The 26,695-nt window shown below is 53.6% G+C and overlaps 2 protein-coding genes and 2 long non-coding RNA genes across 8 annotated transcripts; 2 read left to right on the top strand and 2 right to left on the bottom strand.

Moving 5' to 3' along the window:
- The first annotated feature begins 495 nt into the window (after positions 1–495).
- LOC104688236 lies at positions 496–3,061 on the top strand. Its single transcript, XR_751650.4, has 3 exons — positions 496–636; positions 912–1,013; positions 2,340–3,061. It is a non-coding gene; the product is annotated as an uncharacterized LOC104688236 (long non-coding RNA).
- Positions 3,062–3,377: 316 nt separating this feature from the next.
- Positions 3,378–7,666, top strand: LOC120410911. Its single transcript, XR_005603256.1, has 3 exons — positions 3,378–3,468; positions 3,742–6,003; positions 6,592–7,666. It is a non-coding gene; the product is annotated as an uncharacterized LOC120410911 (long non-coding RNA).
- Positions 3,668–18,001, bottom strand: TMEM268 (transmembrane protein 268). Of its 5 annotated transcripts, none has more exons than XM_019285000.2 (9): positions 15,652–18,001; positions 13,166–13,480; positions 11,385–11,494; positions 10,032–10,241; positions 8,903–9,052; positions 7,585–7,695; positions 5,784–5,861; positions 4,667–4,852; positions 3,668–3,931 (listed from the first exon to the last, which is right to left on the bottom strand). In XM_019285000.2, the coding sequence occupies exons 2-9, from the start codon at positions 13,263–13,265 to the stop codon at positions 3,752–3,754; spliced, it is 1,125 nt and encodes a 374-aa protein (XP_019140545.1). In that variant the 5' UTR covers positions 13,266–13,480; positions 15,652–18,001; the 3' UTR covers positions 3,668–3,751. The 5 variants fall into 5 exon arrangements, with proteins under 5 accessions (XP_019140545.1, XP_019140548.1, XP_019140549.1 ...); XM_019285003.2 differs by having other exon boundaries at positions 10,128–10,241; positions 15,652–17,995; XM_019285004.2 differs by having other exon boundaries at positions 10,134–10,241; positions 15,652–17,990.
- Positions 18,002–21,591: 3,590 nt separating this feature from the next.
- Positions 21,592–25,171, bottom strand: ATP6V1G1 (ATPase H+ transporting V1 subunit G1). Its single transcript, XM_039561914.1, has 3 exons — positions 25,016–25,171; positions 23,180–23,280; positions 21,592–22,330 (listed from the first exon to the last, which is right to left on the bottom strand). Exons 1-3 carry the CDS (start codon positions 25,095–25,097, stop codon positions 22,157–22,159), a joined length of 357 nt encoding a protein of 118 aa, XP_039417848.1. The 5' UTR covers positions 25,098–25,171; the 3' UTR covers positions 21,592–22,156.
- Between the last annotated feature and the right edge of the window lie 1,524 nt (positions 25,172–26,695).

Raw genomic sequence — 26,695 nt, forward strand, 5'->3', positions numbered from 1 at the left:
TTGAAGGTCTGACCGGGGGACAAATAGTGGAAGGTGTCCTTGCCCACAGCAGAGGGGTTGGAACTGGATGATCTTTAAAGTCCCTTCCAACCCAAACCATCCTGTGATCCTAAAACTGTCTCTGCAGCATTGAGAGAGCAGCAGCAAAGGAGAGGAAAGGGCACCAGCACAAGCTCAGTGCCCACTGCAGGGACCCTCTCCAGCCCAGTTCAGGATCACAGCACAAGGTTCGCCTCCCACATCCCAAATCCAGCTCCTCCAGCGCCCACAAAGCAACATCAGCAACCCCTCCAGCCAAGGCCAGGTCACCTTTTATTCTTCCCTCGCTCAAACCTCGGAGCAGCTGCCCTGAGCCATCACTGTGAGCGCTTTCTCCTTTCCGGGCGGAGCAGGGTTCCCATTCCCGGGCAGGGATCCCGGGGGCAGGCCGGGCTGAGCCGTGTTCCCGCATGTGACCGGGCGTTCCGGGAGCAGCATCCCCGTGGGAGGGAGGCAGGGAGGGACGGAAGGAGGAAGCCGGGCTGTTGAGTCAACACTGCAGAGCTGCCTGCGAGAGGAGAGAGAGGGAGAGCCGGGCTGGTTGCGAAGGACAGATTTGCTGAGCCCACGAGAAAATGGTTTGAGTAATAATCAACGGTAAGGAAACCTCTGGTTTGAGGAGAGAGCTTGGAGGGTAAATACTCTGCATATTTCATGGCCTTGGCTCGTGGGGGGAGCCAGGCTGGTGCTGGAGGGGTTTGGAGCACAGCCAGGACGGCAGGCACAGAAACCAGTGGCGTTTATCCTGGTAAATCCAGTCCCCTCCACTCGCTCTGCTGCGGGTCCCGCTCCGGGCTGGCTGGGGAGGCTGGTTTGGGGTAGCTGCTGTTTCCCAGTGCCGCAAGGGTCTCCCGTGTCCCCTTCCCCCCCAGCCTGCCGTTATGTGGCCAGGAAGATGAGGACCCTGTGCAGCCGGGAGCCCCGGGAGCCACCGCCCTGCCCGGAGCAGGCTGCGCCCCAAAGCCACCACCGGAGTAAGTGTGGGCTCGTGGGGACAGGGACATCCACGCCCCTCATCCCAAACCTGCTGGGATGGGGGGCCCAGGACCCACCCGGGCTCAGTCAGGGGTGGGGGGCACCTCCCCATTCCCCTCTGAGCACCCAGGACCGGGTAGAAGTTGCAGAAGTTTCTGCTCTCCCCGCGCTGGGTTTTGTTGTTAAATGTCATTACAGCCCCTGGCAAAGGGGAGGAGCGAAGAGCAGCCTTTGGGAGGGGGGACAGACGTGCTTTGGGGTGGGATTAGAGGAACAAGAGGATGTCACCTGCTCCCACAGAGCTCTGTGTCCCTGGGACACTGTTTGTCGTTCAGGCCCCTGCTAAACACCAAAATACAGCACCCCACACCCAGCTGGCAACCGGAGAGCCCTGTCCTTGCTTCCCAGTCTTCCCTCCCTGGCCCATTGAAACCACACATTTAAACCAGGATGACTCTGCAGATACAGCAGAGCCCAAATTTGGCACGGTGGGTACAGCAAGGATCATCCTGGCTCCTCTCCCTGCCTCAGCCGAGACATGGAAATTTCTCCAGCATCACCTGACTGCACTGCTCAGGTGTCAAAGCTCCGTGTCAAAGTGAACTCAGCTTTGAGCAGCAGGCAGAGCAATCTCAGCATAGCAGGAATCTGCCCCGCCGGTACTGGTTGCACTGGTTCGGCTGAGTCACTCCCGGTGGCTCCTGAGCAAACATTCCCAGAGCTGCAGCCAGGCGGGAGCACATCCCGGGCAGCTGCCACGGCGGTCAGGGTGTGCCCGTCACCTCCTGCCTCTGCCAGCAGCTTGGAGCTGGCCCTGGAGACTCCAGGGAAGGTGTAGGGCTGAGCCATTCCCTTCCTGCTGCTTCCATGAGCTGTGTGGGACGGGAGGAAAGGGAATTGTGTGCTCAGGGGGTCCTATGAAATATCCAGAATTTCACCTGTCCCCTAAAGTAAGAGCTGGATCCATCATGGGGAAGGGAAGGGGGATGTCTCCCCTCACTAATGCCTTCATTAGGTGCAGGAGAGGAGAGGAGGAGAGGAGGAGGAAGGAGAGGCAGGAGGAAGGAGCAGCTCCCGCCTCTCTGTGGGAGCCAGGATTTAGCAGAGGCTCCAGGAGGATCAGGGCAAGCACTCGGATGTAGCAGCGAGAGGAATCAAACTTCTCCTTTGAGCAAAGTTCAGCTCCTTTCTACAGTTAATTGCTGGGTGTTTAATTGCAATCAGGGTAGCTGAGGTTTTCAGAGGACCTTCCTGTACCTCCCAGAACCTTTCCCCTTGGTTAATCCCGAATCCCTCCCTTTTCTCCCATCCTTGTGCATTTGCAGATGTAAAGGCAGAGCTTCCAGCACCCCCTGAAGCAACAACCTCACTCCCCAGCAACACCAAACCCATCCAGTGCAGGTCCTGACAATAAAAGCCCTCGTGGTCCTCCCATGAAGGCCACAAGATTTCTTCCCACTGATTTTGGCTGGAAACCCTGTATCCCAGGGATTGGAAAACATCAGCAAATCCCTGCTGTATCTGCTCTCGGCACAGAAGCCCATTGATAGAAAATGTCCTCGTCAGTCTCTCGTGACCAGAATTTTCTAGCTGGCAGGAAAAAAAAAAAAGAAGATTCCCAAAGTGTATCAGATGCTCCTGGCACCTGTGGGAATGTGGGAACATCATGGAATATCAGGGGAGGAGCAGGAGCCATTGCATCCCAGCAGCAAATCGCATTTTTTTACTGTGAGCCCAAACTGTGCTCCCAGTGACATTGGTACAACTTCAGGCAATTTCCATGAAGGCAAAATCAGTTCCTGAGCTGGAATAAGGAGTCTCGGAGCTGTGGTGTGTGGGAATCCCTATCCCTGTGCCCAGCCAACACCCAGGGGATGTGCAGCACCCCCAGAGCAGAGGCCGCAGGGACCACAGCAGGATGTGCCCCCAAGCCCTGCACAGTCACAGAGCAATGACAGCAGAACCCCAAACCCCACACATGTGGGGGGGACTCTGCCCGACCCCCTCCTGTGACAGCTCAACCACAAGTAAAGGTGGATGGAAAGCAGCTGGTTGGGAGTGTGGTGGTTTTTCTCCTGGAATGGGTTTGGTGTCACTGCAGTGCTTGGGATCGTGTGTTGGCAGCGTGGGGGGATAAGGGGATCATGTGTTGGGGGATCACTGATAGGGGATTATGTGTGTTGGGGGGGTCACTGATAAGGGGATCATGTGTTGGGGGATCACTGATAGGGGATTATGTGTGTTGGGGGGGTTACTGATAAGGGGATCATGTGTTGGGAAGCCACTGCTGAGGGGATGGTGTTGGGGGCTCAGGTAGGAAGAGATGGATCTTTCTCACCATTCCTGGTGACAGAAACAACGGGAGAGGGAGCAGAGTCATCCTGCCCCCCTGGGAAGAGCCAAATGCAAGTTCCTGCTGCTCCAGGGCTCGGCCTCTTGCTGCCACCTTTGCTGGTACGAGGTTGTGTGAGGGATGATGGTTGGTGGCAGGAGGGTTTGGACACAAACGAGTCCCAGGCTGTCCCTGGGTTCTGTCTGACCCCTGGGGCAGCTCCTCCACGCCGAGCTGGAGGGCAGGAGGTCTCCAAGGGGAGCAGCTCTCTGGCATGTTTTATGAGAGCCCTGTGTCCACTCATTCATCCAGGACAGGGAATTAGAGCTCTCTCCTCCGCCCCACAGCTTCTCCACCCTGGTGTGTGGGGACAGCTTTATTTTGGTGTTTTCCAGCCCCCTCTGGTCACCTGCCCCTGACCCAGCTGTGGTGGCTGTGGAGCACCGTGGTCTGGATGAACTGGCAGAGACAGGGAATGCTGCTGTGCTCCACGTGTCCCCCTGCCCCGGCCCGAGGGAGCCGGCCCGTGACCAGGAGCCGGACGTAGCATCCACTGAAGATCACCAGGAGCTGCTGGGCCATCGCCTGGAAGGAGCAAGAGAGAGGTCAGAGCAGGGCATCCCTGTGGGCAGGGCAGAGGAGACATTAAACACCATTTTCTCCCTGCTTCAAGGACTGCCCAGCTCTGCCAGGAGCAGGACAGCAGCCAATGGCACGGACAACTGTCCCAGATCCCCTTCTGGCCAGCAGTGCTGTCCCCACAGGGGGGTGACACCGAGTGACCGCTGGCCCGCAGGTGGCCCTGGGGACCTGCCCGCTCTGTCCCTGCCTGTAGACAGCCAGAGAGCCTCAATCTGCAGGGATGTCACCTGCACTGAATTCACTCAGCAACAGTGACAGGAAAGCTGCAAAATAAATCAAAATCATCCCTTTGGTAGCTCCATGCTGAGCGGGAATCAGGACACATTTGTTGCTCAGCGTGGCACAAGTCTTTGAAGGCACTTTCCATGGAGGAGACAAAGGCTGGGCACACCCAGGGCTCAGCCCCAGCCTGGCCAGGGGCATCAGGGCCCTGGGTAGAGGTTTTCTACCAAACAGGACCTTGGGACCAGCAAGGAAAAGCCCAATCCATGAATTCCTCAAGGATGAAGCCCCAGCTGCTCAGACTGCTCGGCAGTGCCAGGGCTGGAGAAGTGTGTGTGGACTTCCAGGTACTTCTGCCAGAGAAAAAGGTGTCCCCTGTGGCTGGGATGAGTTTTGGAGCTGAGATACCTCGGGGGGGTGATTTGGTGCCTCTGTCAGGGGGATATTTGCCCTCACCTCGGGTGGGCCCTCGGGGATGAGGCGCAGGAGCTCATTGCAGGTCACAGGATCTTTGTTCAGGGTCCCCCCGCTGGATAAAAGAGGGGACTCTTCACATGGAGCCTCCTCCTCCCTCCCCAGCTCAGGCTGAACCACCACATCCATGACCACACAGAGCTGGTCCAGGCTGTGCCTCAGGCCTGCCTGGAAGAGAAGGAGATTTTGGGGCTCTCCAAAGGCAGGCAGCACTGGTGTCCTGAGGAGAGCCTTTACAGGGCACCAATTCCTCCTGCATGGATTTAACTCCCGGGATTTCCCATCCCAGGCAGCAGTGGTGCCCTGAGCACTGAGTTTAAAAGGCACAATTTCCTCCTGCACATTTTTCACTCCTGGGATTTCCCATCCCAAGAATCGTGCCTGGCACTTGGAGCTGGGTGTCCATCCCATGGCCTGGCTGCCCTCAGCTGCCTCTTGTGCCAGTGACTGCTCCCAGCACCACGGTCACAGCCTGGCATGGAGAATCTTGTCTTTAAAAACGGAGCTCTCTCACCCCCTGTGTGAATCAGGGCATTGCAGTCCATCCCTGAGCTGCAGCTTTCAGGGAGATGAGCAGCCTGGAGATTTTTGGAGGGCTCTCACCTCTCATCCCACAAAGGCAGTTCACTGGGTATTTATATGCCCACAGTATATTTTCTGAATATATATTCTGAGTATATAACATTTTCTGAAGGCCAAGAGGACAGAATTTTTATAGAATTAACTCAATCCAGCACTTCCTGCCCCTCCAGGCTATCCCATTTATTCCAGGAGGACAGCTCAAGGTGTCAGCTGTTCCAAGGTGTGCCACGTGCTTCTAAAATTTGCCTTTCATTCCTGATGACTTTCCATCATTAAAGCTGTGCAGTTAATTATCCAGACACCCACATTCCACAGGGTCTGGATGAATTCCTGCTGGGCTGGGCATGGACAGGTGCACTTTATTCACCTCCCAGTCTGCCCAGCTCCCAGGGCACAGTGGGAGAACCTCACCAGGGCACCCAAACACTCACTTATCCTTTCCCACCTCCATCCCAGCAAATCCAGGGCTTAGGGAAGGCCCTGCCTGTGTCCCCAGGCTGTCCCCACTGTCCTTTACCTGTGTTCCCTGCAGCTGAGTGATGTGGGCTGCCAGGGCCTGGAGGCAGCGCTCGGGGCTGAAGTGCACGAACCACAGCTGGAAGGGGCAGGTCAAGGAAGGAATCTCTCCATGCTTCCCTCTCCCAGCCCTGGGGACGGTGGGATGGGCCTTGCAGGGAGCAGAGCTGAGGCAGGTGGTGTCCATGGGGTGCTCAGGGCAGCCAGGACCCAAATTACAGGTTTGGAGCCAGGAGGGTCTGGGCTAAGATGGGGAGGAAGGGAAGGGAAGGGAAGGGAAGGGAAGGGAAGGGAAGGGAAGGGAAGGGAAGGGAAGGGAAGGGAAGGGAAGGGAAGGGAAGGAAGGGAAGGGAAGGGAAGGGAAGGGAAGGGAAGGGAAGGGAAGGGAAGGGAAGGGAAGGGAAGGGAAGGGAAGGGAAGGGAAGGGAAGGGAAGGGAAGGGAAGGGAAGGGAGGGAAGGGGAAGGGAAGGGAAGGGAAGGGAAGGGAAGGGAAGGAAGGGAAGGGAAGGGAAGGGAAGGGAAGGGAAGGGAAGGGAAGGGGAAGGGAAGGGAAGGGAGGAGGGAAGGGAAGGGAGGAAGGGAAGGGAAGGGAAGGGAAGGGAAGGGAAGGGAAGGGAAGGGAAGGGAAGGGAAGGGAAGGGAAGGGAAGGCCCAGAGAGCAGCCAGTCCCTCTCCCTCACCTCCTGCAGCCTGGGATAACCCTGGCTCACTGCCCATCACTCATCTCAGTGACCCTCCACCTAAATAAACTGTGGGGCACAGTGACTTAGCTGCCCTAAACCCCTTCCTGCTTTCCCTTTATTTCTAGGGATTCACTCCATTTATTTTTTACAAAATTGCTCATGCTTGGTGCTGCTCTGAGGACAGAGAGTTTTCCAAGAGCAACGTTTGTTGGGGATGTGAGTCCTGCCAGCTGCAAGGCGGCCAGAGCTCTGTCCTTGTGCACCTGCTGCACCTGCCAGCAGCACAGGGATCAGGGAAATGTGAAATCCAGAGGGTTAGAACGGATCTGACATTGGAGCAGACAGAGCAATTGTAAATCCCTGGCTTATTTGCTGCTCTCAGGCAGTTTTGGGACAGGTAGGTAAAGGTGAAGGTTCCTTGGATTAGTCCTCTAATGGACTCTGCTGGCCTGAATAAATGTGGAATTCAGGTTTATAAACATGGAATTCAGGTTTATAGGGGTTTCCTCCTCATCCTGAATGACTCTGCCCTCCTGCAGTGCTCCCTGTCCCTTTCCCTGCTTCACCCTGGCTTCCCTCTCCATTTGAATTTCAAGCCCCTCTCTGTGTTTCTCTCACCTTCCTTTAACACCTTCACAGAGTCTTAAAAGTCTCTTCATTCCCTTAAATCCCTGTCTAGTCCAGAAAAATCATCTCTGAAAAGCAGCAGACGAGCCCAGGGATGGGGATTTTGGTTTTCTCCACATTCGAGTTTTTGGGGGACTGTTTGCTTTTTCTCCCTCTTGGTTCTTTTGGGGTTTGGTTTTTTTTTTTTGCCATAGGAACTTTGCCATCACTCTGCCTGTAGGCAGAATCACCAGCGTCACAGGAGTATAACATATTTTTAGGAATAATTGTCTGCCCTAAGGAATCCCATTTCAATCCTTTAGACTCATTATTTCCAGTCACCTCTGGGCATATCTCAATGCCCACTTGCAGGAGAAATAAAAACTTCCCAGTTCCTTGTGCCATCCCATAGGAGACAAACCAGATCCTAGGAATCCCAGCCTCTGGATCACAACAGCAAGAAATACCTGCAGAGCAGGAGGGATCTGACCAATTCCCAGCAGAAAGGATACTTGAAGGATGTTGTGTGGCCCATCCAGGACACCTGTAATGCCCAGGATTATGCTGTGCTTGATAAAGATTTCATTGACAGCTGCCAGCCTCACGTCTGTGTTCACGTTCAGCTGTTAAGAGAATGCGAGGGAAAATAACCCAATCCACAGCAAAAGTCTACAAACTGCAGCTGGATAATCCCAAATACTGCAGCTCTGAGAGGAAAAGGCTGGAATTGATTTCCAGGGTCCTGTTCTCCCTTCCATGTCCCGGCAATCTCCTTTCCCAAACCTCTGCAAACCCCCACATTTGCCTGGTTTCCTCTTGGAAGAATCATTTGCTCCAAATCCCCCTCTGGATTTTGAATCGAGCCTTTCCAATATTATTCTTCAGCCAAATAAATGGTGCCAGTAATGCCAGGAGCAGCAGGGAATGCAAGGAGGAATCATCAGGAGCAGGGCAGGAGCCAGAGCTGCTGTGGGAGCACAAACCCCACTCTGCAAGGGTTGGTCTGTGGAGTGACCTCACTGTGGCCTCTCAGGGCTTAAAGGGGCTCCAGGAGAGCTGCAGAGGGACTTGGGATGAGGGGTGGAGGGACAGGACACAGGGAATGGCTTCCCACTGCCAGAGGGCAGGGATGGATGGGATATTGGGCAGGAATTGTTCCCTGGGAGGGTGGGGAGGGGCTGGGGTGGAATTCCCAGAGCAGCTGTGGCTGCCCCTGGATCCCTGGCAGTGCCCAAGGCCAGGCTGGACATTGGGGCTTGGAGCAGCCTGGGACAGTGGGAGGTGTCCCTGCCCGTGGCAGGGGGTGGGATGATATAAACTTTGAGGTCCCTTCCAACCCAAACCATTCCATGATTCTGTGATTCCATAAATCCTGCAACTGCACACTCCATCCTGCTGGAGAATCTCAAATAAATTGGCTTTTCCTGTTCATATCTGCATGTAGCCAGTGGGGTTTCCTTAACGAGGAAAATTCAGTGCACAGTAAATGAAATTCACTCCAGAAGGCTCCAACACCCACCCCAGGATGGAGCAGGCACAGAATGGGATGAGCTTTAAGGTCCCTTCCACCCCAAACCAGTCTGGGATTCTCTGATTCCCTGATTTCCAGCAGCAGGAGGTCTGAGCCAGCCTGAGAAGCTCCAACACTTCCATGTCAAGCATTCCATCCCCTCCCTTGGCTGCAGAACATCCCTTGCCTTCCCTGAGTGCTCTAAAAATATTGCTTCCTCCCTGGATCATGTCATTGTTTGCCTGCAACTAGGGAATGACCCAGCAGGAGGAATCCTGCTCCCCTCTCTCCACGTCCCCACACCAGCAGCCTCCCCTCACCTTCCTCTGGTGGTGATCAATGACCAGGATCACCAGTACAGTGACAGCCAGGGCCACCAGGGTCACCAGCACGCTGGCCCCCCAGTAGCGTCCCAGGGGACTCAGCTGGAGCGTGGAGTAAAGGTTTGTCCAGAGAGAGATGTAGAAAACCTGGGAAAAAATAGAGAGGCTGGTGAGAGTCACAAAGCCATGAAAGTGAGAAAAGTCATGGGAAGAAGAAAATAACAGTCCCTTCTCCCTCATAAATTAAGTCCCACGAGATTTTTCAGAGGGTGAGAAAGGACAGAAGCTCTTTCCAATAATAAATAGAGGAAAGAAAGGACTGGAAGGACTGAGGGAGCCCTAGTTTATTTTAAAAAAATCACCACTCACCAAAGAGTGAATTATTAATGATGATTCAGCCCTAGGAAGGATTTCAGCGGAGTTCTTCCACTGAGATAAGAAATGCACTCACTGAGGCATATTGATAATAATTCTCAGAGTCCCTGGATTTAGAAGTTCCTATTTCAAGGTGGTGCAGAGACCACTCCTTTACAAGACTGACACAGGGCTCAAGGGCTGTGTTAAAGTCAGGGAAAACTGGATTCCCTCCCTTCCCAGAGCATGGATTTGGGCAGGAGATTGCCTAGGAGCAGGTGGGGGACATGTAGGGCACAGCATCATCTCATAAGGACACAACTCAGGTGCACCAAACAGGCACCAAACCCCTCACAGCACTGAGCACCAATTCCCACAGTATCAGTGAAAGGAGATTTGTATAATGGCTATCCAAAACTAAAAAAGGAATTAAAACAGGGATTTGGGTTGGATCACACCCTCAGCACACTGCAAAGCACCAGCCTCACAGCAGATGCTCATGGTTTGGTCTCTGGAGGAGTTTCTTTCACCAGAAGAAGACAAACAAGACCAAAAGTTGACTGATTTGCTGGTCTAAATGAGCATCAGGACTAGAACACCTTCAGATCTTTAAAATCAAGTTACAAACCAGGTCTGGTTTAGGTAGTGCCAGCTCAGCATGTGCTGGTCACCGACAGCCTGCTCTGCTGGGACTGCCAGCAAGGGGGTGGAGAGAGGGCCGTGCCCTCCATCCACAGGAATTCTGTGAGCTGGGATTGCCAAGGGAACCCACCAGGAATGCGTCAGAAGCAGGATTTGCTCCCCAGCCAAACCCCGCTCCCCCGGTGGGCACGAGAACCCCGGTGCCAGGCCGGGCAGCCCGCGGTACCCTCACCACAGCCATGGCAATCTGGAAGGCCCTGGAGCTGTAGAACAGGTACCGCCTCACTTCGGGCCTCAGGACACCCTCCTGGAGCAGCCTTCTCCACGGATCCGCCGGCACCTGCCCGGGAGCAAACACAAAACCAGAGCCACCCTCCAGTTTGGGCTCCAGTTCCCAGCAGAACCAGACCGGGCAAACCTCGTGGGGCACTGCAACCCGAATCTGTGTCCCAGAGCTCCCTCCCACAGGGAGCACCTCCAATCCCACCCACAGAGCTGCCACAGAGCCAAAACTTGTGTTCCTGTCTCAGGTGCAGGGAGTAAAATCTGCCTGGGAAAGTCACAAGGGGAAAAAAAAAAGCCTTTTTGTGACAAAGGACATGACAAGACATTGCCCCAGGGATGCTCCACCCTATCAGAGTGAATTTCAAGCAAAATTCACTCCAAACTATCTTCAAAGGGTTTCTTCACTGAGGTTTAAGCCGAGTTCATCCCAGCTGACTTCCAGCCCACTGGGAATAGACTTAAGTTGGACTGAAACAAGCGACAGCAATGTGCCTTGGTGGCCAAGAAGGCCAACGGCATCCTGGCCTGTATTAGGAATTGTGGGGCCAGCAGGAGCAGCGAGGTCATTCTTCCCCTGTACTCGGCACTGGTGAGGCCACATCTTGAGTGCTGTGTCCAGTTCTGGGCCCCTCAGTTCAGGAAGGACATTGAGATGCTTGAGCGTGTCCAGAGGAGGGCAACAAGGCTGGTGAGGGGCTTGGAACACAAGCCCTGTGAGGAACAGCTGAGGGAGCTGGGGCTGTTTAGCCTGGAGAAAAGGAGACTCAGGGGTGACCTTATCACTCTCTACAACTCCCTGAAAGGAGGCTGCAGACAGGGTTGGTCTCTTCCACCAGGCAGCAACTGACGGAACAAGAAGACACTGTCTCAAACTGCATCAAGGAAGGTATAGGTTGGATATTAGGGAAAAGGTTTTCACGGGAAGAATAATAAAGTACTGGAATGCCCAGGGAGGTGGTAGAGTCACCATCTCTGGATGTGTTTAAAAACAGACTGGACGTGGCACTTGGTGCCATAGTCCAGTTGAGCTGTTAGGGCATGGGTTGGACTCGATGATCTTGGAGGTCTCTTCCAATCTCGTTATTCTGTGATTCTGTGACCCTCAAACCAAAAAAACCCCCAAAGCCATTTGCTGCATTTGTGGGTGTAAATGCAAATGATGCAAATCCAGCTGGAATTACCTCGCAGGGGAGCTCACCTGGACGCCGAGGGACTGCAGCTTCTCGGCACAAAGGTCCATGTCGAAGGAGGAGCTGGGGCAGGTGTTGTCCATGCTGAGCACCAGCAGCACCCGGCCTTGGGGGGGTTCTGCAAGAGCCCAAAGGAGCTGTGAGCACAGGACTGGGGGGGTTTTATCCCACAGCCAAGGAGCACCTGGCAAAGGGGAGGCTGAGAGCACAAAGCACCCTGGTGTGTTTTAAACAGCTCCAGAATCCCTTCCTTGGACATTGCTAAGGAGCTCTGGAAGCAGCCTGAGACCCCCCCTGTAAGGAAACAAACTGCAGAGAGGGAGGAAACTCCAAAAACATCCCAGGAGGGAGCAGCCAGAGATAACAGGAGATAACACCATGCTCTGTTCTGCAGCACAACCATGTCCTGCCCCAACAACCCCTGCCTGGGAGGACAACAGGCTCAGGCTGCTGGGTGATGCCAAGGCTCATTTCCCTCTTAGAGACCCCCCCATTGCCCACCCACCACAAAAACCAACTTCAGCGATTAATTAAAGAGCTTTCCAGAAATCCCATTGCTTAGGAATGTGGCAGGACTGCCCTGGAGCACCCACAGATCCTCCAGCAGCACTCCTGGAGCGTGGCTCTGCTCAAGGCTCCTCCAGTGTCAGCTTGGGCCAAAGATGCATCCTAGAGACTCACTCATGTTAGGAGCCTGAAAAGTGTGAGGACAGCCTGTCCTAGATTTGAGGAGCAGCACAGGAGAGCTGTGATCTCCAGGCAGCCCATCTGGCATCACCTAGAGCTTACACAAGCTGTGCTACAGCGAGAGGAAGAGTTTGGGTCGAAAGAAGTGGCTGGTTCAGCTGAGATCCTGCTTTGCTGAAAGGTTTCACCCAAATTTCCTTCCCCTTTGCAGCTCCAAGGTCAGCCAGGTGTCCCTGGGCTGCTCCTGGAGACACTTTGGGCAAAAAGGGGCCCTGCTGGAGGGTGCAGGGGGATGTGAGTGAACAGCCATCCATAGCTCTGCCTTCTGCCAGGCTGCTCCAAGCCCTGTCCAGCCTGGCCTTGGGCACTGCCAGGGATCCAGGGGCAGCCACAGCTGCTCTGGGCACCCTGTGCCAGGGCCTGCCCACCCTCCCAGGGAACAATTCCTTCCCAATGTCCCATCTATCCCTGCCCTCTGGCAGTTTGAAACCATTCCCCCTTGTCCTCTCACTTCAAACCCTTGGAAATTGTCTCTCTCCAGGTTTCCTGCCAGCTCCTTCAGGCCCTGCAAGGCCACAATGAGGTCACCCCAAAGCTTCTCCTCTCCAGGCTGAACAATCCCAGCTCTCCCAGCCTTTCCTCCCAGCAGAGCTGCTCCATCCCTCTGATCCCCCTGGAGCCTCCTCTGGGCTCTCTCCAGCAGCTCCAGGTCCTTCCTGTGCTGGGCCCCGGGGCTGGGGCAGCTCTGCAGGTGGGGTCTCACCTGAGCACAGGGGCACAGGGGCACAATCCCCCTGCCCTGCTGCCTCAGCACAGGTCAAGTTTCCCGAAGATTTCCCGACTTCAAAGGCCAAGAGGAGAGGACTTGCAGGGGGCTGCATTTCAATTGGTCAATTCACTCATTCCTGCACATCAGGCATTCCAAAAAAAACCCCAAAGCATCTCCATCCCCTTCCCAAACTGCTGAAACATCCACAATGTTTGGGTACTTTGGCAAGTGAGATGCTGTTAAAGAGCGTCTTTGATAAAATCTGTCAGTGGTTATTTTAGGGACACTGAGCTCAGATCTGCCTCTCCCCTTATCAACACGCTGCTCCCTTACCTGTCACCCACTGCAGGGCTCCTTCCTTGAAATCCCTCTTGCAGTAGGGGAGGGAGGATCCATTCTTCTCAGTTCCACCAGTTTGGCTTTTCTGGGCCATGCTGGAGGTGCCTCTCCTTGAAGGCTTCTGTGTTGTCTGGCCAGAAATTCAGCTTTGATGTCTCTAATTCAGCATTTCTCTCTCTTCCTGCTGGGAAGCAACAACCAGCCCCACAGCACCAGAGTGGGGAGCAGATTGTGAAACCCTCACTTGCACTCCCACTGCTGCCTTCCTTGGGATCCTGCTTTCCATGAGCCACGAGGCATTTTCAAGCCCTGAAAAGCGAAGAAGAAAATCCCAAATCTTGCAGAGATGAAGGATAACAGCAGTGACTGTGGTCCTTGGGGATGTCAGCACCTGGTGTTGGCCAGTGTGAGCTCAGTACACACAGACTCACTTTTTATATTTGGTTTTTGTTGAGAGCTGGAAAAGTCACCCCTAAATATTCCTTAAATTGTCCTGACATCCCTCAGCATTCCCATTTTGTAAGCAATTAGCAAGGAACAGGCAAGACTTCTCCTTGCCAAGCCTCTTTGCCATCACCTTCAGAAGAACCTGGAGCTGGTGTAAATGTCCCTCCCTGGAAGTGCCACTCCTGCTCAGTGACACAGGGACAAATCCTCACCACAGGAAGGGAGAAGTGCAGATAAGGAAGAAAAATGCATCTGCTGAAGGCAGAGTCAAGCAGGAGCTCCCACCCAGCAGCAGTGAAGCCTTTGAGGGTCTCTGCTTTCCTTTCCCCTCTCCTCTCTTTTCCTTTCCCCTCTCCTCAGGGAAGTTCTCACAGCAGGCACCCTGCCCAAGGTTTCCCAGGTGTTTCTTTCCCTGCTGACAAAGCTCTCTAACCTCCTGCCAGCACCTGTGGGCGGCTGTTAAATGCTTGGAGGACTCTGGAGTTTACTTTTCAATCACCTTCCACTCCAGCTCTCCAAAACCACCATTTACTTTTTAACCTCTGCTCAAACCAGGAGCCTCTTGCTGTCTCCTGGTGGGAGGATCCCTCACGGATCTCACCCACTCTCCCTCCAAAGAGGATTGGGGTTTTTTCTGACCTTTTTTTCTGTTTTTTTCTAAGCTTTTTTCTGTTTTCTTTCTGATAGTTGCTGCAGTTTCCCCCTCACACAAAGCCAGGACAGTCCCTGGTTGAAGAATGTCCAAAAGGAAATGGAGGCAAGACAAACAACACAAGACAGTCTTCTGATCACAGAGAAAAAAAAACATAAAAGGGATAAAACCTCCCACTTAAAGGATCAAAGCACAGAGGGTGAGCAGTGAGTGTGGGCACACAGCACCTGCTCCTCACCTGCACAGCTGAGGAGAGATTCCCCTGGGCACAGCTCTGCCATGAGGATCATGGGCAGCCACGTGTCACAGGGCACATCCCAGCACCAAAAGGTGCATTCAGACTGAATTTTCTCCCTCTTTTCCATCAAACACAAGGGAGTGTAAAATCAAGACAGAAAAGCCCACAGAAGACAGAAGCAAAGAGTGAAAAACCAGAGGAGACTGAAGAAAAAACTAATTAGAAACTGAAGAAAAACCTACTTAAAACCAACCACCCTGTTGCTGCTGCTGGCACATCCGTTTGGAGATGAATCAAGGCTCTCTGGCTCACAGGATGGGAATTTGGGGTCGCTGGAGGACAGTCCCCAGGAGGTGACAGCGAAGGTGCAGCAGGCCAGGGCAGCTCAGCCATCCCCAGGAGGGAAAGCCTTCCCCCAATGCTGGGAGCTCCTCAGCCGAAGCAGCTTTGCTTTTACCTCTTAGAGCAGCACAGTTTGGCTCTGTTGCCTTTTCCTGAAGTGCCCATTTTGGGGTTTGGATCCCCCCAAACCTTCCTCTGCTGCCTCCTGAGCTACCTCGAGGAGCAGCCTCTCCTCTCCTGCACTCCTGGGCTCCGTGTCTCTCCACATCTCTTATTCTTTATGCAATGCCAACATCCCTCTGGTGAATTCGCTTCCTTCTTTTTTGGACACCTCCAAGCCCTCACCAAACAGCAGAGAACACCCAGCAGGTCCTTCTGCCTCATTCCCAGAGCAGCCAGCAGAGCCTTACCTGGTCCAGCTCACTCCAGGCGCCGGGAATGCAGCTCAGCTCCCTCCTCCTACTGCTGCCTGTCCTGTATGTGCCACTGTCCCACTCTGCACTGCACGGGTGCCACACTGTGCCACCACCAAGCAGGAAGGTCCCAGCCTGTGCTGGAGAAGGTCCCTGTGTCCCCTGCGCCTCCTGGAACCAGGGATTAAGCGGGCCTGTGCCCCTGCCTCCCTCTCCTCACCCTGAGCTGCAAGCACCGACTTGCAAAATCTCCCCGGTGCATGTGACTCTTGCCCTGGGCTGGGTTCAGAAATGTGGTTTTAACCCTCTGTAGTTCCTCAAAAGTGTTCCCGCACCGAAGGCACAGCCACAAGGGGAGATTCTCCCCCCTCCCCAGGAGTTCCCTCACCTTCGGCAGGGCGGGGGTCCGGAGCTGGAGCCTGAGGAGTGCGAAGGGCTGAAGAGCGGCACAGACACGACGCTTCCCCCTCCTCCTCCTCCTCCTCTTGGATCAGCCAGTCAGGATTCAGGAACTACAGATCCCACAGTTGCACCCCCTCTGTTCCTGGGAGTGTTTCCGTCAAAGCCAAACACCCAAGACAAGGCTGGGGAGGGACATCAGAGGAGGCGAAGGAAGATCTCAAGGCTGACAAGAGGTCGCTCTCTCTTTATCAGGTCATGGAAAGCACACAGGAACAGGAATAACAGGCAGGGCAGGAGTTGGAGCCCTCCTCACAACAGGAGGCTGTGCTGATGTGGAGCAAGTTTCCCCTCCAGCAGCTCCAGAAGAAAAGCAGGAGGCTCAGGCACAGATGGATCCTCCAGAGCGGCTGCACATGCTGGAGCTGTTTACCTGACAACGCTGAGACACACCATGAAAACAGAACTCCTTAGCCTGGGAATGGTGGTGTCAGAGCTCCCCAAAAGCTGCAGGATCCGTGGAGGGTTGGAACAAAGCAAATCCAGTGGTGAATGGTTGAAAAAAAAAAAAAAAACAAAAAAGGAGCTCCTTGCAGTGCCCGTGTGCATTTCCTGGAGCAAAGGCCGCTCTCCTCCCGGAGGGATGGGTTCTGCAGCCCTGCCTGCTCCAGGCATTGCTGAGCTGTGGGTTCATCCCCTCACGTGGCTCCACAGGCAACGGGAACAACTCCAAAGCCACTCACCCTCATGGGATGAGGCAACACCATCCAGGTACCAGGAAAAATCCCATAAATCTGTCACCAGCTCAGGGCCCAGCTCCAATCCCCACCCAAGACAGGGCCGTGGGAAGCTTTGGGTTCTTTTGCAAAGGCTGCTCATCAAAAGTTTTGGTTTTGTTTGCTCCTCACCCACACAGAGATGCTGACAGGGAACATGAGAAGCCAAGAGCACTGGCAGCTGTCCACGGGGAAACACCCCAGGCAAATCTGTGTGGGACAATACATTTCAAAGAATGTGGATAATGAGCTGCAGCACATCCCCTGCACTCCTCTTGTTTGGCAAGACATGCAAGGTCTTGGCATCAACGCCCCCAGCAGAAAACTCCTGCTCATTTGAGAGAAGTGTTGGGATCACCAGAGGCTGGAATCCCAGGATGGTTTGGGTTGGAAGGGCCTTAAAGGCCAGCTCATTCCACCCTCCGGCAAGCAGGAAACATCCCACCAGCCCAGGCTGCTCCAAGCCCTGTCCAGCCTGGCCTCACCCTCCCCTTTACCGCATTTTCTGCCTCTGGGGGAGTTCCCCCCATCCCGTTTTCCCAAATTCCTGCAGTGCTGTGCAGCTGGTTATGGATTGCTTGGAGTTGATGTATTTGATTTCACCTTTCTCAGTTTCTCTTCCCTGCAGGGAGTCGCAGGCTATTGGTTTCAGATCATTTCTCCCACTTATCAAGATCATTTGGAATTGTGATTCAGTGCTCTGTACAGTTTGTATCTCTTCCCAGCTTGGTGCCCTGGACTTACATTGTACTCCCTGTTCCACCTGCTGCATTAATGAATATATTACAGGGAACCTGATTCCAGGGAAAAGAAAAAAATCTGCTGTTTGAAGACAGAAGAAGTTTGAGGACTGTCCCAGGCTGACAGCGCCCACCAACCCCTCCCGGCCTCAGGAATAACCTCACCCTCCATCACGTCCTTAATGTCATTTCTGAGGTCACTCTTCAGTCCCTATTTGAAGTCTCACTGCTTTAAATAATCAGACATACACTTTTAGTCTGCTTTTGCCTATTCTGACCATGTTCTCTCTATATTTACTCCATGCTTTGATAAACTGAGCTCTTTTGCAGGATTTGGAATCCACAGCCCTGTGATTCCAGCTTTTTTGGCCACAGTCTGCATATGGTTGCAGTTTCTCCCCACGTCAGCCTCGTTTGGACTGTGCACACTGCAGCCAATGCCGACACATCTCATTTTCTTTTGATGAAACTGCATTTTCAGGGGAGAACTGTGCCATTTTCTCCTTTTTTTTTTCCCTAGTGAGCCTTAATTAGGAGAACAAAGTTGTTGAAAGCCTTATCTTGCCCTTCTCCTCCCTTCCTGCACACAAAGTCCTTTTGCTCTGCGTTGTTGGATTTTTTTGTCAGCAAAGCTGACAGATTGACAGTCATTAAATATAAAAATTTATTTCACACTACCCATAAATTACAAGTTTCAAATGAAGAATGACAGTTGCTTAAGGCACGAAGTGTGGCTCTTATCTTTTTTTTTCCTACTTCTGCCTTTTTCCTATGAAGACTTAAAGTATTATTCTTTTTACTATGGTAATGCAAAAAACTCTTTTCTTGAATCTCAAATTAAAAGAGGGAAAGCTCACTGTGTGCCTGGGATAATGATTCAGCTATTGATCCAGAAGATGCTTTATTAGATTATTTTGAGGCAGACGAATGTAATTTAATACCAATTTATTTTCTATTCCTATGCCGGCCCAAGATACAATCTCTTCTGCATGAAATTAGCACTTTCTCCTTTCAACCTCAAAGAAAGATTACACAGTGCTCCTTCCTTGGATTAGTTTGGGAAAACTTTTTCAGCAGAACATTGATCTGGAGGGTTCTTGATAGTATTTTCTGTTAAGACTTTAAAGCCAAAACCTCAGCTGGGATCAGCAGGTTCTTGGCTTGTCTCTCCCATTATGCATTAATGCAAGAACTAGTGAAGAGAGATAAAGGGGAAAGAGATTCCAGATGAGGAAAGCAGAGGGAAAGAGGGAAAACAGAGCAGGTTTAATGCAGGCAGAGAGAAAGGAGAGGAGCTGCACTATTTTTACACAGTCAGCTGTCACCTACAGGGGACACTGCAGGGTGGTCCTGCCCCACAACAGCAGGACAGCACCCGGGATACCCCATCCTGCTGCTCACACCTCCCAGGAGCTGCCCCAGGGGCCAGAAACTGCTGCATTTTCTGTAGGGTTACCAAATTCTGTCTGCTCCGGGGTCAGCTGGGCTCCAGGGTGGGAGAAAACAGCAGGAACCCAAAGCTGGGGATGGTAGGAAAGGGATAGAGAGACTGCCAGCAGCTCACTGGGCTGTATCTGGCATTAAAATAGCTCCAGATTTAATAAAGATCATCAGGAAATGTGTAGTGAACTCACAAAAGCAGAAGAATGAGGAATTTAAGGTTGCCAAATGTGGACTTGCCCCCTGGAAGACCCTGAACAACTCCCTGATGCTGCCATCCAGCACAACCAGCCTGGCAGCTCGAGGCAGAGAGGGGAAGGAGCAGGAAAATGTAGGGTCCTCTCCCTGTTTCTGAAACTGCCCAAATCCAGCTGTCAGAGGAGTTCCTGCTAAAGCACGGCCAGCCAGAATTGCTGCCCTCCTCATGAGAGCTCTCTGGACTCCAGATCTGGCCTTAGAGGTGATTTCCCTCCCTTATTTCACAGGATCACAAGATCACAGAATATCCGGAGCTGGAAGGGACCACCAGGATCATCCAGTGCAGCCCCAGCCCTGCACAGACCCCCCAACAGCCCCACCCTGGGCATCCCTGGCAGCGCTGTCCAAACGCTCCTGGAGCTCTGGCAGCCTCGGGGCCGTGCCCATTCCCTGGGGAGCCTGGGCAGTGCCCAGCACCCTCTGGGGGAAGAACCTTTCCCTGCTCTCAGCCTGAGCCTGCCCTGGCCCAGCTCCAGCCGCTCCCTGGGTGCTGTCCCTGGCCCAGGAGCAGAGATCGGAGCTGCCCCTCGGGAGGAGCTGCAGCCCCCGGGGAGCTCTGCCCTCAGTCTGCTCCAGCTGAACAATCCCAGTGCCCTCAGCTGCTCCTCACGGGCCCCTCCAGACCCTTCCCCATCCCCGTGTCCCTCCTTTGGACACTTTCTCCCATTGTAGTGCCCAAACTGCCCCCAGGAGCAGGAGCCAGGTGGAATTTCCAGGGATGGGAGCCCAAATCAAGGGAATCACAGTGGTGTGTGTGCCCAAAGCAGCTTCTGCTCTTTCTGTGGTACACGAGCAGGCTGTGGCTCAGTCCTGAGGGATCGTCACAGACTCCCAGACTCGCTTAGGTTGGAAGAGACCTTAAAGATCACCCAGTTCCACCCCCTGTCGTGGGCAGGGACACCTCCCACTATCCCAGGCTGCTCCAGCCTGGCCTTGGACACTGCCAGGGAGCCAGGGGCAGCCACAGCTGCTCTGGGCAGAGGAGCAGCAGGAAGAATTCAGATACAGATTTGTTCTAACAGCTGGTGTGGGCTTCACTCCTACTCCTCAAACTTGCTGCAAAATGCCCCAAAAATCAGATTTCAGGGGCAGGAAGCAGCATGTCCCACTCCATCCCCATGTCAGGACTGTTCCCTGGCACAGCCTGGCTTAGGCACACAGGGCTCCCTTTCCCAGACCATCAAAGGGCAAGATGAAAGAATCTCAACTGGAAATAAAATCTCTGCACTGCACTGCACAAAGCCAGCCTTCCTGGAGAGCAGTAAATGGAAGTCCTTCAGTGCAAAGTTGGAGTCATTCTCAACAGTTAAGTTTCGGGGAAGTATTAACAGAAAATTATTATTCTTGCAAGACATTGCCACTTCTGCATGTTCTAAAGGGAGCTTCTTCACAGCACATTTGCCAAGGAGAAATAATCAGAGAGGATTTTTTTCTTCCCCTTTTTCTCCTGCCTGTTCTAAAGAAGGATAAAAGTCCTCATTAACCACGGGAAACTTATGAACCAATATGAGTAAGTGGAGCACACACTTCATTTTTTTCTGGACAGAGGCTCAGTCTGTCACTGATAAGAGAGGGAATGAAATTGCTAATTACAGCCTGCAGCAAGGAGGGCTTTGAGGAGTGTCCTGCTGGAGCCTGAGCACCTGCTCTCAACAGGGAGAGATGTCTCATCTCCAAAGGACAGAGAGGAATTAGCATGGCTGCAACCTTTTATGAGGCCATAACACCTCTCCACATTACAGCACACGGATTAAAACTGCTTTGATCCTGTTCTGCTTGTACCCACCTGGCTTCTCCCCCAGCCTGGCACATTTGACTTTGCAAGCAGCTTTTGTTTCAATTTTATAACCCGTTTAATAGCTTGAATTCCTGAAGAGATCTTTTCAGGAGTACAGTGATAAAATATGGCAAGAGGAGACCCCGCAGCTGTCTGCTCCTGCCTGCAGGATTCACATCCACATCCATCCTGCTTTTTCCCCTCCCCATCACAACTCCAGAGGCCCAAGAGGCTTTGCAGTGCCTCACTGAGGGGCTGGGGAAGTCAAGATGTTCTGAGGAACAGCATCCATGAGACTCCTTGCGAAGATGCCAAACTGCACAACTCCTGGGCCAGATCAGGGACACGCTGAGGTCCCTTTTCCACAAAAAGCCTGGAATTGAACTCAACAAAAAAGCAAAGCTGCATTTAATGTTCTGCTGGTGAGAGGAAGAAACCACTGAAACATGAAACCCCATGATGTATTTGTGTGTATTTTCGATTAAAGAGCTAGAAAGATTGATGCAGACAACTCCAAAACTCTTCTTTCCCACTGTTCCCAGGCAGGGGATGCTGCAGGATTCAGGATGACCTTGGTATAAACACACAGTGACCAGCACTGGACCCAAGGAAGGGTAATTACTGTGCAGCACCTGGCTATTCAACTATTCCAATGAACTGGCACCATTTTATTTCCCCTAATGGTCACAAGAACATTTGTTCCTGAAGGTTTTCAGAATGATCTGGCAGGTGAAGCATCAGACTGGAGCCAAGAGGAGGAGCTCTGTAATGGGTTTTAACTTACCTGCTGTGACCTTCAGATATTGGCTGTCTCTCTTAAACTTTCTTTTATCAATACTTGATGGTCACTCTGCAGAGTCTGGACTCCCAAGGTGCCCAGTGAGACCTGCCAGCACTCCCAGAACAGGTCAGCAGGAAGAACCAGACTGAGCAGAGGCTTTGGAGTGAAGTGTTTTTACTTTCAGGTGTCATAGTGCCAGGCTTGTACCTCAAGCTAACAGCAGAATATACAGAGGATTCAATACAGAGAAACTCAAGCACCTGAAAATGATCAGCCAGGACTTGCACAGCCAGGGAATTCTTCTTACAGGGTTTAAACCCTGTGCAGAGGTTTAACAACACACTGGAAAATGCAGTTTGGTCAACAGGAATACAGGTACACAGGTTTAACAATTACTGACACAGGCCAGCAGCTCTCTCCCTTCTCTATTTCACAGAGGGAAGCCTCTCACTGAAAATTATCACCATAAAAAGGGAGCATTCCTGTGCCAGCTGGACTATCTATTTAATAACTTAGCACAGATCTGAGACATGGCCACTTCATGTTTGAATAAGCTCTGAATCCATGTCAAAAGGGAAACTAAGAGAACTCCAAGAGCTCACTGAAATAATTTAACACATGTACAAGGAGGACAGGTAAGGTATGGCTAAGGGCTGTACATTCCACCTGAAGCTCAGACTTTACTCCCAGCACTCCCAGGACATTCCTCCCTCCTCCCAGCACTACCCATTGATGCGGTAATTCACATGGATCTCGGGTTTGATGTCACACACCAGTGACAGCAGCTGGGACATCACCACCTCCCGGTTCTTCTGGAAGTTCTGCTGGATTACGCTCATCTTTTCCTGAGTCTCCTTCTCAACTTCAGTGGTGCAGCTGCCATGGGAGCCAAGGGCCTACAAACAGCAAAGGAAAGAGGAATTACCATGCCAAGCTCTGTATTTTGTTATTTTGGACCATCTCAGCCATTAATCTTTGTTGAGGGAAGATTAATGTTAATGTTTATGTCAAAGAGACAAAAGTACTGCTGGATTTTTTCCTCAGATTTCACCCTAAACTTGTCCAAGTATTTCATCCTCAGCCCCTGCCTTTTATCCTCTTTTATAGAATCATCAAATGCTTTGGGTTGGAAGGGACCTTAAAGATCATCTTGTTCCAACTCCCTGCCATTTATTCATGATCCACCAGTTTAGACCATGAGTTTCTAAGGAGTGCCCAAAACAAAGGTGCTGCTGTACAGACAACTGGAACCCCATGGCACAACTGTACTAGAGAGTGCAAGAAAAGTAACACCCAGGAGTCAGTTTAAGCACAATTCCCATCATCCCATTCCTTCTACCCTTGGAGAATCTTTCTAAAAATCTTCCTTCAGGCCTCCCTTTTGGTGAGCAGGGACAAGGCAAGTGGCCTCTGCCACGTCAGCACCATGGAAACGAGCCTGTGACAGGATGAATGAGCCTGGTCTCTTTTGGACACTGCTACACACAGCACAGTTTGGGGAGGCTGTCACCCCTCAGGGCACCCAGGAGCTTATTAAGCTGTTTCCCTGCTTGTTGAGATGCAGCACACCGTGTCCTGAGCCACTTCCACGGGTTTTTCTGGGACACGTGGCTGTGCCTCACAGGAAGGCACTTGGGGAAGTGCTCCTGCTGTAACTCACTCCACCCTGAGGGTGCTGCCAGAGCAAGGAATCCCCAGCACAAGGCAAAGGGGCTGGAAATAAGTGAACGATGGAGGAAACCAACCGCTGCCTCCTTGGCCTTGAACTCCTTCTCCCGCTGCAGGCGGTACTGCTCGATCTCTGCCTGGGCTTCCTCCTTGGCCTGCTTCAGCCTCCGGTTCTTCCCTGCTCCCCAAGGACAAACCAAGGGAAAGAAAGAAGAGAAAGCACTGAGAGCTTGTTTTCCTGATGCCCAGCCATCACCACAGTGTTTGCTCCTTCTGCAGGAGGGATCGGCCAAGCCCCCTCCCAGAGTTCGCTGATCTCAGGAGGACCCCAGCAAACCACGGCCAAGGCCACCAAGCCTTGAGCTTCCAGCACTGAGCAGTGGAGAGCATCTCGGAGCATGTGGATGCATCAGGCAGCATTCAGGTCTGGCTTTAGTCACAGAATGAATCCCAGACTGATTTAGGTTGAAGGAACCTTAAAGATCATCCAGTGCCACCCCTGCCATGGGCAGGGACACCTCCCACTGTCCCAGGCTGCTCCAAGCCCCAATGTCCAGCCTGGCCTTGGGCACTGCCAGGGATCCAGGGGCAGCCCCAGCTGCTCTGGGCACCCTGTGCCAGGGCCTGCCCACCCTCCCAGGGAACAATTCCTTCCCAATATCCCATCCAGCCCTGCCCTCTGGCAGTTTCCATATAAGAAGTCCCTCTCCCTCCTTTTCAAAAGCCTCTTTAAGTCACTGGAAGGGGCTCTGAGATCTCCCTGGAACCGGTTCTTCTCCAGGTGAACACCCCCAGCTCTCCCAGCCTGGTTCCACAGCAGAGGGGCTCCAGCCCTCAGAGCATCTCCATGGCCTCCTCTGGACTCTCTCCAGGTCCTTCCTGTGCTGAGCCCCAGGGCTGGGGCAGCTCTGCAGGTGGGGTCTCACCTGAGCAGGGCAGAGGAGCAGAATCCCTCTCCCCTGCTGCCCACGCTGGGGCTCAGCCCAGGATGTGTTTGGCCCTCAGGGCTGCAAATGCACTGCAGGCTCATGTCCAGCCCCTCGTCCACCAGAACCCCCAAGTTCTTCTCTGCAGGGCTTCTCACAGCAAGTTCTTTTCCCAGTCTGTACCCACTTTTGGGATTGCCCCAACCCACGTGAGTGTGCAGCTTCTGAGAGATCCCAAAAAGAGCCCACAAGAAAGAGCATTAAATCTTAATGTTGCCAGACCAACTGTGAAACCAAATGCACAGCTGGCCACTGCCTCAACTTCCCCTCCTGGACTCCCTCCACATTCTCCCCTCCAAGATTATCATCACTGCTCCAAAACTCTGCGTCTTGCAACATTGTCAGGGGGTTGAACCGCAAGCCAAGGCAAATATAAAAATACAAATATAGATATATGTATTTGTTTGAAGCAGAAAAGGTTTGCAAAGCTGGGGGTCTTTGCAGCCAGAATTTCTCTTGCTTAACAGGAAAAGCTACCTTAGATCCATAAGGAACAGCTCTGTAATCACCGATGTGGAAACACGCTGTTTTCATCAGGAAAAAAGCGGCAGAAGGTAGGAAGGGCAGAGAGAAGCACAGCCGTGCCCCAAGCGAAGGCCGGGTTCTGGCGGTGGTGTCCTACAGAGAGCCCGGAGCTCCTGAGCCCTGCGCTGGGCTCTGGCAGGAGGCTCCCGGTGCGGCTGCGACCCCTCACACCGCACTCAGCCTTCGGGGGGAGCCTCCAGCGCTGCTCTCCCGAAGGCCCCACCGAACCCCGAGCACCCCCGGGGCAGGGCTGGGGGATCCCCGCTGCCCCACCGCCCTCAGCGCCGGGCCGCAAGGCCTGAGGCGGCCGCGCCGGGATAGGCCAGACCGGGCTGGGCCGGGCTCCCCGCCACCACACCCCCCGCGGCGGGGCCTGGCGGAGCCGGGCCGTGCCCTACTCACTCTTGCGGGCTTCGGCCACCTTCTCGGCGGCGCGTTTCTCGGCCTGCAGCAGCTGCTGGATGCCCTGCGACTGGCTCGCCATGGCGCCCGCTCCGTCGGGCCGGGCCGCGGCAGCGTCACTGCGTCAGGCGGGCCACGCCCACACCGCGCAGGCCACGCCCGGGGCCCGCCCCTCGCGCTGATAGACCCGCCCACATGGGCTTAGCCCCGCCCACAGCCCCGCCCCTCCTCTCGGCCCCGGCCCCGGCCCCGCCCCCTCGCCTGGGAATGGCCCCGCCCCCACCGCCCCTGGCCCCGCCCCCTCGGTTTGTGAGGGGAGCCCCCCCCCCCCCAGTCCCGCTCCCACCGCCCCGTCCCCCGTGCCCGAGCCCTTTCTGTACCCCCTGCCACAAAACCCACTTAAAAACCCTGAGGAAGGCGCTGATGGGGTTTATTTTTGTTTCTTTCGTGGTTTGTAATCGCTGGAACGGCGGCAGCCCCCGGATGAGCAGTGACATGAGCGCCCGGGGTGCTTCGGTCCCTCCCGGGCTGTGGCGTCTCCTCCCCACTGCCGGCATGCGGGGTGGCACCCCCAGCACGGAGCCACCGATGCTCGGAGGACTTTACAGTCATCCTGGACCACCTTTTCCAGGGGCTCCCAGGAGAGCCGAGTGTCCCCCGAACGCCCCCACGCTTCACCCCATCCCACCCCACGCTCACCCATCACATCCCAGGGCCCATTTAAAGCCCTGAGCGCAGCTCCCCCAGCACTTTTGGAGCATAAATTACAATTATTGTCAAATAATATCACTCTGATGAAGCCTCAGAGCCAGGACAGTGACTCATCGCTGCCGGGAGAGGCGGGGGGCTGCCGGTCCTCCTCCTCCTCCTCCATCCCCCGTGATGGAAGGGACAGGAGACAATGAATCAAATGTGTATTTATAGTGCTGAATAGGAATTATGAGTGTTTTCAGGGTGACCTTCAGCTGGGCCCAGCGATTAAGTAAATGGCCTTAGTGTGCCCATCCATTCAGGGGGATATTTTCTTCAGTGAGAGATAAAAGGAAAGATGGGGAGAAGAGCTTGGACCATAATTCCGGGGTTTGAAGCAAGGCTGGGATGCTGGGATGGGGCACTGGGAGCCACTGGGAGCAAAAGGATGAGCTGTGGCATCACATCCAGGCTGTGCTGGCAGAAGGGAAACCCAGGAAATCTGGTCCTACATCATCTGTCATGGATGGGGCAGCTCCAGCCAAGGCGACATGGCTCAGGTGCTGTGCTGGTTATCAGGGAGCCAAGAAATCATAAAATGGTTTTGGTTGGAAGGGGCCTTGTTTAGTTTAGTTCCAACCCACCCTGACATGCTGTCTCTATTCCAAAATATGTCACAGCCAAAAAAAACTGGTGGGGTCAGCTGGGGTAGATCCAGGCTCCTTTACAGCAGGAACAACCCAGAAATGAGGTTCTTCTCATCTCATCCCAAACCCCGGGAGCCTCTGCCCTCCTCCCACCTCAGACCAAAGGCACAAAATCATTAAACTCTCCCTCTGACTCCCACGACCCTCAGATGATGCCCCTCAGCCTCATTCCCACCTAGAAACCCACCATGCTCATTAGCTGCTCCCGTGGTTTCAGGAATGTTCCCTGTTAATTAAATCGAGCTGAACCCAGAGATGACCCCAGAGTAGGATGCTCTGAAGG

Source organism: Corvus cornix, chromosome 17, assembly GCF_000738735.6.
Source record: "Corvus cornix cornix isolate S_Up_H32 chromosome 17, ASM73873v5, whole genome shotgun sequence".
NCBI classification, from domain to species: Eukaryota; Metazoa; Chordata; class Aves; order Passeriformes; family Corvidae; genus Corvus; species Corvus cornix.